Source organism: Nicotiana attenuata, chromosome 1 (genome assembly GCF_001879085.1).
Source record: "Nicotiana attenuata strain UT chromosome 1, NIATTr2, whole genome shotgun sequence".
NCBI lineage: Eukaryota > Viridiplantae > Streptophyta > Magnoliopsida > Solanales > Solanaceae > Nicotiana > Nicotiana attenuata.
The window spans coordinates 54,703,300-54,716,077 of NC_031989.1; the positions used below are offsets into that span (position 1 = coordinate 54,703,300).

The 12,778-nt window shown below is 36.3% G+C and overlaps 2 protein-coding genes across 5 annotated transcripts; both read right to left on the reverse strand.

Moving 5' to 3' along the window:
- On the reverse strand, positions 2,371 to 4,887 carry LOC109226820 (phytochrome A-associated F-box protein). Its single transcript, XM_019391691.1, has 2 exons — positions 3,496 to 4,887; positions 2,371 to 3,152 (listed from the first exon to the last, which is right to left on the reverse strand). Exons 1-2 carry the CDS (start codon positions 4,068 to 4,070, stop codon positions 2,729 to 2,731), a joined length of 999 nt encoding a protein of 332 aa, XP_019247236.1. The 5' UTR covers positions 4,071 to 4,887; the 3' UTR covers positions 2,371 to 2,728.
- LOC109226828 (serine/arginine-rich-splicing factor SR34-like) lies at positions 5,968 to 12,212 on the reverse strand. 4 transcript variants are annotated; one of them, XR_002068157.1, is made up of 15 exons: positions 12,102 to 12,212; positions 11,626 to 11,714; positions 11,272 to 11,337; positions 11,099 to 11,173; positions 10,902 to 11,004; positions 10,770 to 10,816; positions 9,709 to 9,766; positions 8,749 to 8,798; positions 8,574 to 8,630; positions 8,373 to 8,494; positions 8,188 to 8,286; positions 7,120 to 7,213; positions 6,635 to 7,034; positions 6,367 to 6,461; positions 5,968 to 6,280 (listed from the first exon to the last, which is right to left on the reverse strand). XR_002068157.1 is itself a non-coding variant. In XM_019391704.1 (14 exons), the coding sequence occupies exons 2-14, from the start codon at positions 11,707 to 11,709 to the stop codon at positions 6,277 to 6,279; spliced, it is 894 nt and encodes a 297-aa protein (XP_019247249.1). In that variant the 5' UTR covers positions 11,710 to 11,714; positions 12,102 to 12,212; the 3' UTR covers positions 5,968 to 6,276. The 4 variants fall into 4 exon arrangements, 2 of the variants coding, with proteins under 2 accessions (XP_019247249.1, XP_019247258.1); XR_002068158.1 differs by lacking the exon at positions 5,968 to 6,280 and having other exon boundaries at positions 6,431 to 6,461; positions 6,635 to 6,668; positions 6,948 to 7,034; XM_019391704.1 differs by lacking the exon at positions 7,120 to 7,213 and having other exon boundaries at positions 6,635 to 6,668.

A 12,778-nucleotide genomic window follows, 5' to 3' on the forward strand; every position in this document is an offset into this window, starting at 1 on the left:
ATCCTCTGGCGCTAAAAATTGTCATTATGTAGCATCGAACTCACAACTTGTCTCTTAAAACAGTATTGGTCAAGAAATTCTGCGTAGACCCTGGTCAAATTAAGACAATCTTTTTGAAACAGATAGCACAAAGACCAAAGCAACCAGTATTCGTTGTTTCATTTATTTTATAGAGAAAACATGTTGTATTTCACATTTGCGCGGTTCTTCTTTAATCAATAAACTATTTAACCCAAATCAATGTCGAAAAGCACGAGGTTGATGTGATGGTACCAATGAAACGCATCAGTACGAAAAATTTTATTTTGTGTCTCACACAACTAATATAAGTTGTGTGAGACACAAAATAAAATCACTCCATCAGTACTATCGCCAAAACTTGGGCCATCAAGGACGACGTTTGCTCCACTTCTGATCCATTTCCAAAATTCTTTTAGGCTTTCAGTCACACCAAATATAGGGACTTTTACCTAGTTATACTATATTAGAAACTTATTTACCAATGTTCTCTATGTTTTGAAGTTTTTAATTAGTATCTAGGTTTTTCTTACAAATTGTGAAGATTATTCCTTAAAAGGCTCTCACCCCATTATTAGTGGCTTCAATTAAGGGATCCAATTATATCATTTCCTTTTTTTTCCCTCTCCTCTTCTCTCTCCTTTTTTTTACAACAAAATTCCTTAATCAACGCCCAGAATCTCCATCTTTTCTCTTCCCACCATTGCCGATAATTTTATATTATTAAATCATCAATTGCATCGTTCTTTTGTTGGGAGACCGGACAACACTGAAAATGAAGAAATATTGAAGAATTGTATGATAAATGTATCATAATTGTATTTAAATTGTATCAGATACATCAATACGTAAAACGTAATTGTATCATACTTGTATCACAATTGTATATAATTGTAGATGGTACATCAATATCCAAAATAATAAATGATACAATTCTAATAAGTTATTATATAATTATCATATATTTGTGATACAAACTGTGAAATTCGTCACGATCTGACAACTGCTCATAATTCAAATACAAATTTGATACAATCCTGAAAGAATTCTTACACAATTATGATACAACTTAAAACCGACTCAAAACTGAAACTGATACAATATCGTATTATACTTGTATTAGTATTGTATCATGTATTGTTTTAGGTACAAATTGTGATACAATTCTAAATTATGATACAACTTTGATTTTCATCTTTTTCAAGTTTCAATTTAAAACATCCACCTAGAACCAACTCTAAACTTAAATTATAATACAATGTTGTATTTTAATAGTATTAGTATTGTATCAGAATTGTCTTAAGTATTGATGTATCAAATACAACTCAGATACAATTATGATACCTTTATCATACAATCGTAATACAATTCCGAAAGTTCATCTTCCTCGAGTTTCATTATAAAATTCAACCTAAACCCAACTTTAATGTAGAGTGAAGCTTACCCACAACTTGATTGTAGAGCAAATCTTCGAATTTCTTCTGTATTGTATAAATAAGAAAGAGATTTTGGACGATTAAAGAGAGAAATCGTATATCAACAGCTTTGGAAAAGGAAAGAATCTGCAATTTTGGGGGGATAACAGTGGAAGAGGAGTGAGTAAGCGAGAATTTTGGGTTAGAAAGATTATGGGTATCAATGGGTTTCTTACTATGGGCATGTACAAAGAGAGGTGATGATTTTGGGGTTCAGTGGGTTTCTTACGGTGATGATTTTGGGTAAGTACAGAGAGAGGTGATGATGTTGGGTAAGTACAAAGACAGATATAGTTTTCCCTGGAAAAAGGAAGAATATCTTAAATGTAGGGGATTATGTGTAACTGATACCCGGTATTTAAGGTATGTTTCATTTTCTCTTTTTTTATGGTTTTGTATTAAACTAGTAAATATAGGTATATAAAGTAATTGATAAGGAACCTAAATAAAGGCAGTAAATAAGTTTCTATTATAATATAGCTAGGCAAAAATCTCACATATATATATATATATAAATATATATATATATAGTTCATTGACTATATACAAGTATTTTCTTCTCATTTGTCTAAGTCGTGATAGATACATATATTGGTGAAGGATAAATGATAACCAACAAAATAGTCAAGGTACATACAAACTTGTCCGAACACACTATTAAGACTTAAGAAGGAAAAAACTTGAGCGGCATTAGATGGAGTTTCTTACAACCATCATAAGAATGGGAAAAAGATAGTAAGACTGTAAGTTCACTAGTCTACATGAAAGAACCTGAACTAGGATCAATTTACATGCAACATCTGTGCTTTTCGAAAATATCTTAAATGATTTGACCTTATTAAGTTTCTTAAGAATAACATTTTGTGATATGAGAATATCTGACAATAGCAACGTGATCTTTAAATCAAATCTGAAGCTAATTACAAAGCGCGACGGACCAGGCCAAATTGAGAAATAGGTTACATGAATTTCTCACAACCACAGCCATTCAATAGGATTCACGCACGCCTTCACTATAAGTAGAAGAACCAAATGAAGAGAAACTCATATAAATACAACTACTCAACCTACAAACTCCCTAATGCAAATATGGCAAATAACTATAGTAAGCAATCACAACATACATAAAATCCAAATAAATCAACCAGCCTAAAATGGCAAAAGAATAATCAAATGCCACTCACAAAATCAAGAAACTATCAAATTCATGCAACACAGGTTAGCCCACAATTGAGTTAGGTATACAGTGGCCAGTCAGTCCATGCTCCAGAAACATGGCCATTCTCACAGACATAAGCTCGAACAACTGGTTCTCCATCATCATGGAACCCAAAATACCTCCTCAAACAGAAGGCCGAATGCAGATCCCACGTCTGGTGCGACGAGCAAAACGCGCAATTCAGATCAATCTTCTTCCTATTACCATCATTGATCGTCCTCCAAACCCTCGACTGCTTGAAATTCTTGAAAATTCCCCGAAATAGCATGTAATTCCTCTTCTCCTCAATGTGAATACAGCCAGGCCAATCACATATGTACAAGCAATCCCCTTTAAATCTACTCGCTAGTAGCTTATTCCCTTGCTCACGGCTCAAATTCCATACCCCAGATGCCAAATGAGAACAAAGCGATCTATAAACTCTCCGCCTCTTAGAAGCCCTGAATTCAGCCAGACAAACAATTACTCACACCGAGTCAATACATATATACTCCTTCGGTTTCTATTTACTATGTGATACTATTTCACTACTCACAAGCAGAGCTACTCACTAGCTTCAACTCAAACCTTATATTTATGTTAAAAGTTAACTTAATATACCCACTAAGTTATATTTTTCTAGAATTCAAAATCCTTCACGTTTCAAAAAGTATTATAATCGCAACAAATATTAAAATATGTTTCAAAAGTATTCTTTATTAAACTAAGTGCCGAGTCAACAAAACTGCATCCAACAAAACTAAAATTACATATCAGACCAATAATTTGATGTAAAAAATTTACCTTGCAGGGGGGGTTACCACTACGGTTGCGGGCTCCTCCACGACCTCAGGCTGATTTGGGGTAGATTCAGAAGCATCATAAACAGTATCAAACATAAGATCATCAAACAAAGACCAACCACAATCAGTTACTACTTGAGCAGAATCATTTTGTACATTACTCGACCAAGGCATTGGCTGAGACTCTAAACTACTACCGGATTGGGCCAAGGCCCGATCTGGGTAACTCTCATCTGGGCCGAGCTCACGTTCGAGCCCAAAATCGGAATTCTCCAAAAGGACACCAGCTTGATGAAGACCGGGGCAGCATACAGCTAGCTTGTAAAGTGAAGCCCAGTCCCCAGGTGGGGTGGTTGAAGATGGGGTGCTAAGGAGATCGGAAACAACAGAAGGAATGGTCAAAGAGCATTTGGATTTGTAGCAGATGTTGTGAATCATAGAAGAGAATTTTGTAGAAACGCAAGATAAACGAGCCCAGTTTCTTGGGTCATCTTCTAGCTTGTAAAGTATGTTGAGAACAAGATCATCTGAGAGTTTTGAGAAAAACCCATCAGGGTACATACTTGAGTTAGACATTTGGACCAAGATCCGTGTCGTATATAATGATTAAAGCAAGAAATTTTCTCACTTGTTCATATGTTTAAAAGGGAAAATTTTATCCACAAGGAGGAATGATTGTGATTGTGAAGAGAGTGGAGGAAATGGCTTTGTGTATGTGGCGGTGGTTGTAGAAAAAGGCAAATGGGGTAGTTTTGGTGTGCAGTGGTGAAGGCTTTTGGCAGTTTATGGAGGATGATTTTCAGTGCCTGGTTTGTTAGTTATTTATCAAGATTCCTAATATGAAAATTTTAGATATATGTATTCTATATACTTGGTCTGATTTTGAGTTACGTGTATGATTCTTTTTTCACTTTAGTATGTTCCAAGATACGACTTACAAGTCTATTAAATAGGAGTATTTATTTATAGGTTTTCAAAGAAATTTATTTTATATTGGTTTGGGGACATGTTGCTTTTTACAACTAACAAATGGAGTATCAAATAAATCATGTTTCAATTTTCCTCATTATAGTCTTATTAGTAAGTTAAAAGTGGAGAAAGAAATTTAACCAATTTGAAGGGAACCTTGTTTTTAATTTACCTTTTCCTCCAATATATGCTGGAGTACTAGCCTACTACTATTTGTTAGGATCCATATGAGACTTGACATTAAATGGAAAATCGCTTCAGACAAACACAAACAACTGCACAACTTTTAAAGTTGCCATGAAATAATGAAGATGAAGAAACCAAGCCGGGCAGTTCAAATACCAGAACAAGGAAAAATAGTTAGATACTCTCTCCGTTTCAATTTAGATAATGTCGTTTGACTTGAACTAAGTTTAAGAAGAAGAAGAAAAAAAAAACTTTTGACACATGTGATCCTGAAAGGAGGCAAAAGTGTTATTTATGTGGCTATAAAAAATTTTCATTAAGGATAGAATGAGTATAATGAAGAGCTTAAAGTTGAATTATTTTCAAATATAAGAATATGTCAATATTTTTTAAACGGACTAACAAAGAAAGTGTGTCATTTAAATTGAAATAGAGATAGTAAATTTTTTCCATCGTTCTTAATTATGATGGACAGAATTATCTGGCGCCGGAGGCAGATTAGACGAAAAAGTGCACATACCACTGCTATTAGAAAAAAAGGAAAAGAAGACGAAGCCACATACCGATATGCGGAGGACCTACTTTCTCCAATATTCAATCTCATCAACGTTGCACATGTGTGGATCCCAATTTGGCCAAACTCTCGCTAATTCTCGTCCACACAAAAGATGAGGCCACTCAAGAAATGGCCACACATATATCTCTTCGCTGTTTTAGATGAAACAACTGATGGCAGTTGCATGCTGCATCGATTTAGGGACAAACGTATCCTCACATATCCCGATTTGCCAACACAAGACCATATAGTTTGCCTCCCCTGTATCATTTGAATTTGGTCTTGTTTTAATTCTTGAAATATTAGTTTTTGGAAATCTTTGGGAAAAGGTTGTGTGAATTTAGCTTTACCTTCTTTCATAAACCAAAAAATAGGACTTCCTATTGTTTTCATGTAACATTTTTTATTTGATTTTGAAAACCAAAATGTGTCTCAATCCATCATGGCTGACGAAAAATTTTCTAACCAAACATCAGGCCATTAATAGTACTTCACTTGAATAGAATAGTATCGAGATGAAATCAAGTTTTGTTTGTTAAATGTCAAGCCTGATCAGAAAGAAGGTAGCTTAAAAATCAATTACTCGAAACTACTTTAAATAGTATTTTGTAACTTCAATTTCAAATCATTTTTAAACTTCTAACTCAAATGTTATCCCAATGCATATTTGAAGAATTGTGATTTAAGAAAATTGTTGGCCACATAATAGTACAAGTGCTTCTAAAAATGAACACCACAGACCCCGGCTGACGAACAAGGACAATCTGCAAATCAAGGAAATGCATAATGTGAATGTAAAAAGGAAATTCGTTCCATCTCTTACCATCACGCAGCTAGAAAGCCTATTAAGTTCTACTATAATATTGCAGTCTTTACCAAGTCTTAGAGATACCAAGTTCAGTATAACAATTATTATCGTCAGCCTTTCAATAATACAGAAATCCTTTACTGTAAGCAGAACAAACTTTCGGGCACTTAAGACTCCCCAACTGTTGACTATGCAGCTAATCTTCCAGGCATGATGGCACTCGCAATCACAGCAACCCAAGTCAAAAGATGACTCCAACAATCTTAACTGCAAAATAGCAAAACTTCCAATAATATATCCATCCAATCACTAAAATGATCAACATAACATATCACAAGGATCAGAAGTAAGACCTGGATAAACCTCTACTCAGACTACGACTCCGGCTCCTGCTCTGGCTTTGGCTGGGACTGCGTCTTTTTGGACTTTTACTCAAACGTTTTGGGCGCTGCAATTAACCAGTTCAGAAAAAAACAAAGAAATGTAGCCAAAGAAAGAGAGGTTCCAATTTAAAAAGGCCAGGTATGCAAAAAACAATGACATAGTAAGACAAGACGGATGATCCCGACATGTTTGATTTTGAAGTATCCAGTTCACTTCCAAAACAGAGATTTAACTTACAGATGGTGCTGGCGATCTGGACCTTGATGGAGATCTGCAAAATTTCCAGAAACAACTTAATTTAATATCCCAGTCCTGCCACTTAACAATTCCTCCAACTGCCTCGATTCCACTTCCACATCAGCATGACCATTATCAAAGTAGCATTGTGGGCAGAATCCAGAGTGGAAAATATGACATGTATGAAGCAATGCAATTTACCCAGTTAAGACTTAAGTAATAGTTTAAATTTGTGCAGTCAAAGAGACCAATAAGCAGGATATGAAAAGAATGAACTAGAGTCTTTCTTCACTTTGGTAGAAAATGCATCTACCACAAATAGGTGGTGATCCAAATTCAGGTGGCAGTTAGTTGCCCAGTCCAGCTCCACCACAGAATCCATGATCTTCATGATCCCAATCTAGCACCCACGGAACATTTCAGGATGCTCATTAGATCAGAGGCATCATAAAGGACCCAAAGTTGCCATCTAGAAAACATCGTACCTCCACAACCAAAAAGAGTTGCAGGCAAGACCATATGCATATCCACTCAAGATCCTAATATGCAAATCCACAAACTGCCGCATATATCCAACATCTATAAAAACAAACAAGGTGACGTTTCATACTTATATAGGAAATGACAATGCAGTACGTTTTCCCTAGAACACAGTTCCAAGTTGAATTAAAGCAAATGAACCAACTCTCCCCTCAAAACACCTAAAAAACCTTTTAAATTTCTTTTTTGCTCAGCCCCAAACCTTTTCAATTTCTAGCTTTGCTTGAAAAGACATACACTATCATAGTGACCAGTCTTTAATGAATGGTTACACATTGAATTGGCAAGCATAGTAAGAAAATCCTGAAATAGCAGGAAATAAATGAATATGAATTCTATTTTCATAGGGGCAAGAAAAGGAAAAAGTTTAACATCTGTAATGTTTGTACTCATTTGGTTCATTCTAATGGTTTGCTAATGCCATTGCAAGTACTAAACCCCCCTCTAAAATCCTGCCTGAAGCAGAAGAAAATAACACAAATGTAACTATTCATTCCCACCAGGGTAAGCAGAACTACGCATTACCAGACTAGATTGCCCCATGAAATGCAACCTTTGCAAAAAATTTGGCCTACGGGCTACGACAACTTACCATTCACCCGATGCACCGCCATTTGACAAATTACCAGAAGACTCGTACTGATACTGAAAGGACTATACAACTCAAACACTTAAAATTGGATTCGGCAGTTTTATGCATGACATGCGAGACAAGAGCTTATCGCTGCTATATTTTTCAGAAAGACAAAAGGAGAGGCCATTGAGAACCAGTTAAGCAAAGAAGACTAGAGCATCAAGAGTCAATATCAAGGTGAGTTTTTCAGTGAGCCATCAAACTAACAGTATAGAAGATAAAGGGCAAAGTGCATCACACTGCAAGAGCACTTCAGATTCAAAGATCTTACATCAACGACAATTCCAGTGTGAAAGAACTTGAGAAAATTGAAAATATTCTAATCAACAAATAATGAATAAAAGACTTGCAAGAAAAGAAAGGGTTAGCAGAATATTACCTTGGGATAGAACGTCCTTTTGACCCAGAACGGGACCGAGAAGAGACGGACCTTGAACGAGATCTTGAGCGCCTTGAAGATTTAACTTTAGGAGATTTGCTGCTATGAAAAAGATACCAATAAGGCCCATAATTGCATTAAAGTAAAACCACTAGTCCAAACATAAATGTGTAATGTGTTATGACCTTTTGCTCCTGCTACGACTGACACTTCTACTTCGGCTACGGCTTCTACTACCACTCTTTCCTCTGGAGTAAGAACGGCTGCGGCTGCGGCTGCGGCTGTGGCTGTGATCATATTCCTTAACCTACAAGAAGGAGGGGGTTTCTGGAATAACCAAAAGAAGGCATCAACATTATAATTCAAGTAATTGAAATGTGTCATACCCGAATTGTTGAACGAGAAAAGGCATTCCGAAACTCAGAGTCATCAAGCTTTTTGATCTATACACATGAAAAGATATTAGCTGCACCTCTTAGTCATATAATGGATATCAAATATTATGAACAACGTCAAGGTTAAGGAAACCAAAAAAAGGAAAAAGAAAAGCAGATGACTTACAGCATATTTCATGTCATCGTAGTTTGTATAATCCACAATACCAGTAGTCCCTGAAAGTCCAATCAAATTTCCGACATCAGAATAAGTTACAAAAGAGAAATGACAAAGTAAAATGAAAATCAAGATGCTTCCTACAGACCGAACGGAATTTCAGACCACCTATTTTATCATTAATCTGATATATGGAATGTGATTAATAATTTCACAATCACATCCTCCTCGGGACGAGTTATCCTGTCCACTCTGTAGAATCAACCAAAAAACGGATCAACCAAGTTACTCAGCTTTTAGCATGTCGAAGATGGCCAACTCTTTCACATTATCGTGCATAGCAAGCACCAAACTCACGAGTATTGGAAGACAGTACAAATTTTGTCTAGACAAAGGAAGACATATCAGCTTATTTAAGAGGTAACAATAGAGAGGGAGACTAGAAACCCAAATTATGAATCCATAGTTCTCTTCTCTGTATTTTTCCAAGTTCATCGGAGGTAACAACAGAGTGCGAGACTTCAAAAAACCCAAATTATGAACCATAGTTCTCTTCTCTGTATTTTTCCAAGTTCTTGGAAGTACCGAGGGATGAACCCACAGTTATACTTATCAAAGTTCTACACATCAAAAGAATGATACTAATAATCAGCAACAGTACGCTTGCCCTTAATGTTCTACTTGAATATGATTATTACTCTATGATAAAAAGAAAATCTTGTCCTTAACCAATTGCTATGACATGTAAACCACAATGAGCAGGAAGAGGAATAGTGTGTCAGTGTAAAATTCTCCATATTTTGGTCTTTTTCCAAATCATATCCGTACAATGGCTGTGCATATCATTGTAGGTTCCCATGAGAAACTCATTGCTTTGTGTGTCATCGTAGGCCCCCATTGCACATGGAGCAGTTCTTGGCAATTTAAAGAGAGAAAAGTAAATCGAGCTTTAGCTGCTTATATTCTTACCCCTCCGTTCACGGAAAACTTGGGAGAAACAAACATCCCCAGCTCGACGCATGTGATCCTGCATAAGAAACACAGGTTACAAATATTCAAAAATTACAGGACAATGTTGAGGGGAAATTATAGGGATGGCAATTGGGGCAGGGCACAAAGTTAATGGGGCGGGGCAGGGCAGGGAAACAATTAAACGGGGCGGGGTGGGGCAAATCTTATTTATTGATAAAACATAACGGGGCAGGGCAGGGTGCGGGTCAAGTGTAATTGCAGTTTGCTCGGTGGTTTACAGGGCCTATATGTACCCTGCTGCTATATACGCACTTGTGCATTGTGTTTGTTTTGGTCATTTGCTAATTTGTGGTAAGAACTGCACAAATTGATTTCAAGATATTATATTACTCCTATTAACTATTTCTCTTTTGTTTTATCAATGGTAAAAATAGTATTTGCTAGATTGCTAAAGTTCATCCTTTCAATTTCAAAAAGAAGGATTGCTAAAATTCATCCTATAGATTTATACTGTAACGTGAAAGATTAGCTACTGCATATGTAATATGTAATGAATATGTTAACCTTTGACTACAGGTTAACGTTAAAATACGTAACTTAACTGAAACTTGTTTATTTTCGGTTGTTTAAGATTATATGCTAAAAATATTATTTTTAAAAAAACCATCATCTCAAATAAAAAAACACTTACAGTGTAAGAATTAAAATCACATAACTGAGTTGTTTTTTCGAGACATCTGGAAAGTCGTCCAACTTACGTTTAAGCAAATTCATAAAAAAATTGCAGTATTAGTGTTAAAAAAATATTGCAAAAGAAGTTTTTAAAAAATTCATACTGCAAAGTGGAAAACAAAGAGGAGAAATGAAAGATAACAAAACGGGGACGGGGCGGGGCAGGCAATTTTTTTGAAAAATGCTAAACGGGGCAGGGCAGGGCGAAATCTTAGCAGGTCAAGGCTTGGCCCGCCCTAACCTGCCCTATTGCCATCTCTTGGGGAAAAGGAAGATCACGTTCTCTATATGGTCCCTATATTCACAACGCGACGACACCAACTCACCTTGAGATCCTGCCACGACGCTGAATGGGGTAATCCTGTAATTTTCACTGAAAAGCAACAAAAGATATCAAACAACACAAAATGCAATGCAATGTACTACAATGTACAAAGCACATAAACCATGAGGCACACCTCGATAATCAGAACGTCTGGACACTCCACCACGTTGACCACGACCACCACCACCATAACGATCGTTTGACGACTGACCACGACCGCCATGTGCAAGCTCAACCTGCCAGTATGAGCAATTTTAATAGAATCAGCATCCAACAAGGAAACAATTAGTGAGTTTGTTTAGACAATAATCTAATACACGTTTGACCAACCCTCAGACGGTGCCCATCAAAATCATAGCCATCACGACCACGAATAGCATCTTCAGCATCACGAACTTCTTCAAACTGTTAAAGTTTGCCACCAATATAAAGGTCAGAATAGCTTAAAGGGCGTAGGCAGGCCGATTTAACGAAATATCTAGGAAAAGGCAGCTCAAACTCACCTCAACAAAAGCATAACCAGGGGGTCTTGGTGGAATTTTCAGCTCAATATGTGCTATTGGGCCGTACTGCACTCACATATCAAAGAGTTTACAAGTTTCTAAGAGCTGAAATCTTAAAAATTGCGACAGCAAAATTACACACATGCGAGCATTCTGAAGTACAACAATAACAATGATACGCCTCAATCCCAAACTAGTTGGGTTTGGCTGTAATGAATTCCCTATATTCATTCTACTTTGTTTGGGCCCATTATACTCAAACACTTCATTTTACTTTATTGCATTGTTTTCTTTGTCTTTAAGCATTATGAAATCATATCCAATAATGTAGGAATCCAAGTAGAGCATATGCACCTTGTAAAACAGATCTTCCACTTCACGCTCACGAATATCGCCCGGAAGATTGCCAACATAAAGTGTCCTACTCGATCGACTCATTGTCCCTGAAAAAGAAAACTACATTCCCAGTAAAACCAAATATTCTGCCACAAACACACAAACACAAAGGCCTGACAGACAAGAATAAGAAACAAGCACCTCTTGCATCTAATTGAAACTAACATCATTTTAGACAATTCATACATTCTTTGCAGGGACAAAAAGGGAACAGGTAAAAGAGAAAAACTTAAACTCTTGTAATTATTCAGTTGCAAAAAAACTTCAGTCACAAAAACATAGCTTGATCGACGGGAACAAGACACAAGGTAACTTCGCACTAACTGACATTAATTTATATAATCCAAACACTCTTTGCATTGACAAGAAGGGAAATCGGAAAGGATATAAAATTAGACCATCCTGTTTATGTGAATATATGTGACCAAACATACCTTGGAAGATCGAGAGCAGACTAAGTCACAATCCACAGCGTAGAAGCGAGAATTGTTTGAAGATTAGGGTTTTAAGGAATAAAGGAGGGTGGGATACAGTGAAGCGATATTAGCGTGCTCCTGAGTAAGCATTTTGCATTTCACTCCTTCATGTTTAGCGTTTTAACAGTTTCACCCTTGTAGTAACCCAAATAAATGATTGTAAAAATTTATTCATTGTTATAAAATAAAGACCGTAAAGAAAAGAAACCGAAGACAAGTATAGAGAGAAATTGATGTATTATTCAATTTCAAACTGACGTACATAATGAACTGAAATCTCCTCTATTTATAGAAGAAAGGAAGCAGCTGTGAGGCTTTTTAGGAATCATTTTAGGAATCAGTCTCCTCTATTTATAGAAGAAAGGAAGCAGCTGTGAGGCTTTTTAGGAATCAGCTGCAAGGCTTTTCAGGAAGCAACTGCGAGACTTTTCTTGAGCTGCTTGTAAGCTGTCTACATCATGAGCTGCTCGCAACCTGCAGGTTTAATAGGAAGCTGCTACAAGTCATTTCATTGATTTGCTTGCAACCTGCCTGCATAAGCTGATTTTTAAAATACTTCAATTGAGTACTAAATGGATAATCTTCTTCAGGAAGATTATCTACGGCGAAGTAATAAATGGACATCCACAATAATA

What these genes read in the sequence shown, in the direction of transcription:
- LOC109226820 (XM_019391691.1), bottom strand. Translation starts at nt 4,070, where the DNA reads ATGTCTAACTCAAGTATGTACCCTGATGGGTTTTTCTCAAAACTCTCA. An exon ending in GTGGTAACCCCCCCTGCAAG is followed by an intron (nt 3,153 to 3,495) that starts GTAAATTTTTTA and finishes GGCTGAATTCAG; the next exon opens with GGCTTCTAAGAGGCGGAGAG.
- LOC109226828 (XM_019391704.1), bottom strand. Translation starts at nt 11,709, where the DNA reads ATGAGTCGATCGAGTAGGACACTTTATGTTGGCAATCTTCCGGGCGAT. An exon ending in ACGATGACATGAAATATGCT is followed by an intron (nt 8,631 to 8,748) that starts GTAAGTCATCTG and finishes TCATGTGTATAG; the next exon opens with ATCAAAAAGCTTGATGACTC. An exon ending in TTTCTCGTTCAACAATTCGG is followed by an intron (nt 8,495 to 8,573) that starts GTATGACACATT and finishes TCCTTCTTGTAG; the next exon opens with GTTAAGGAATATGATCACAG.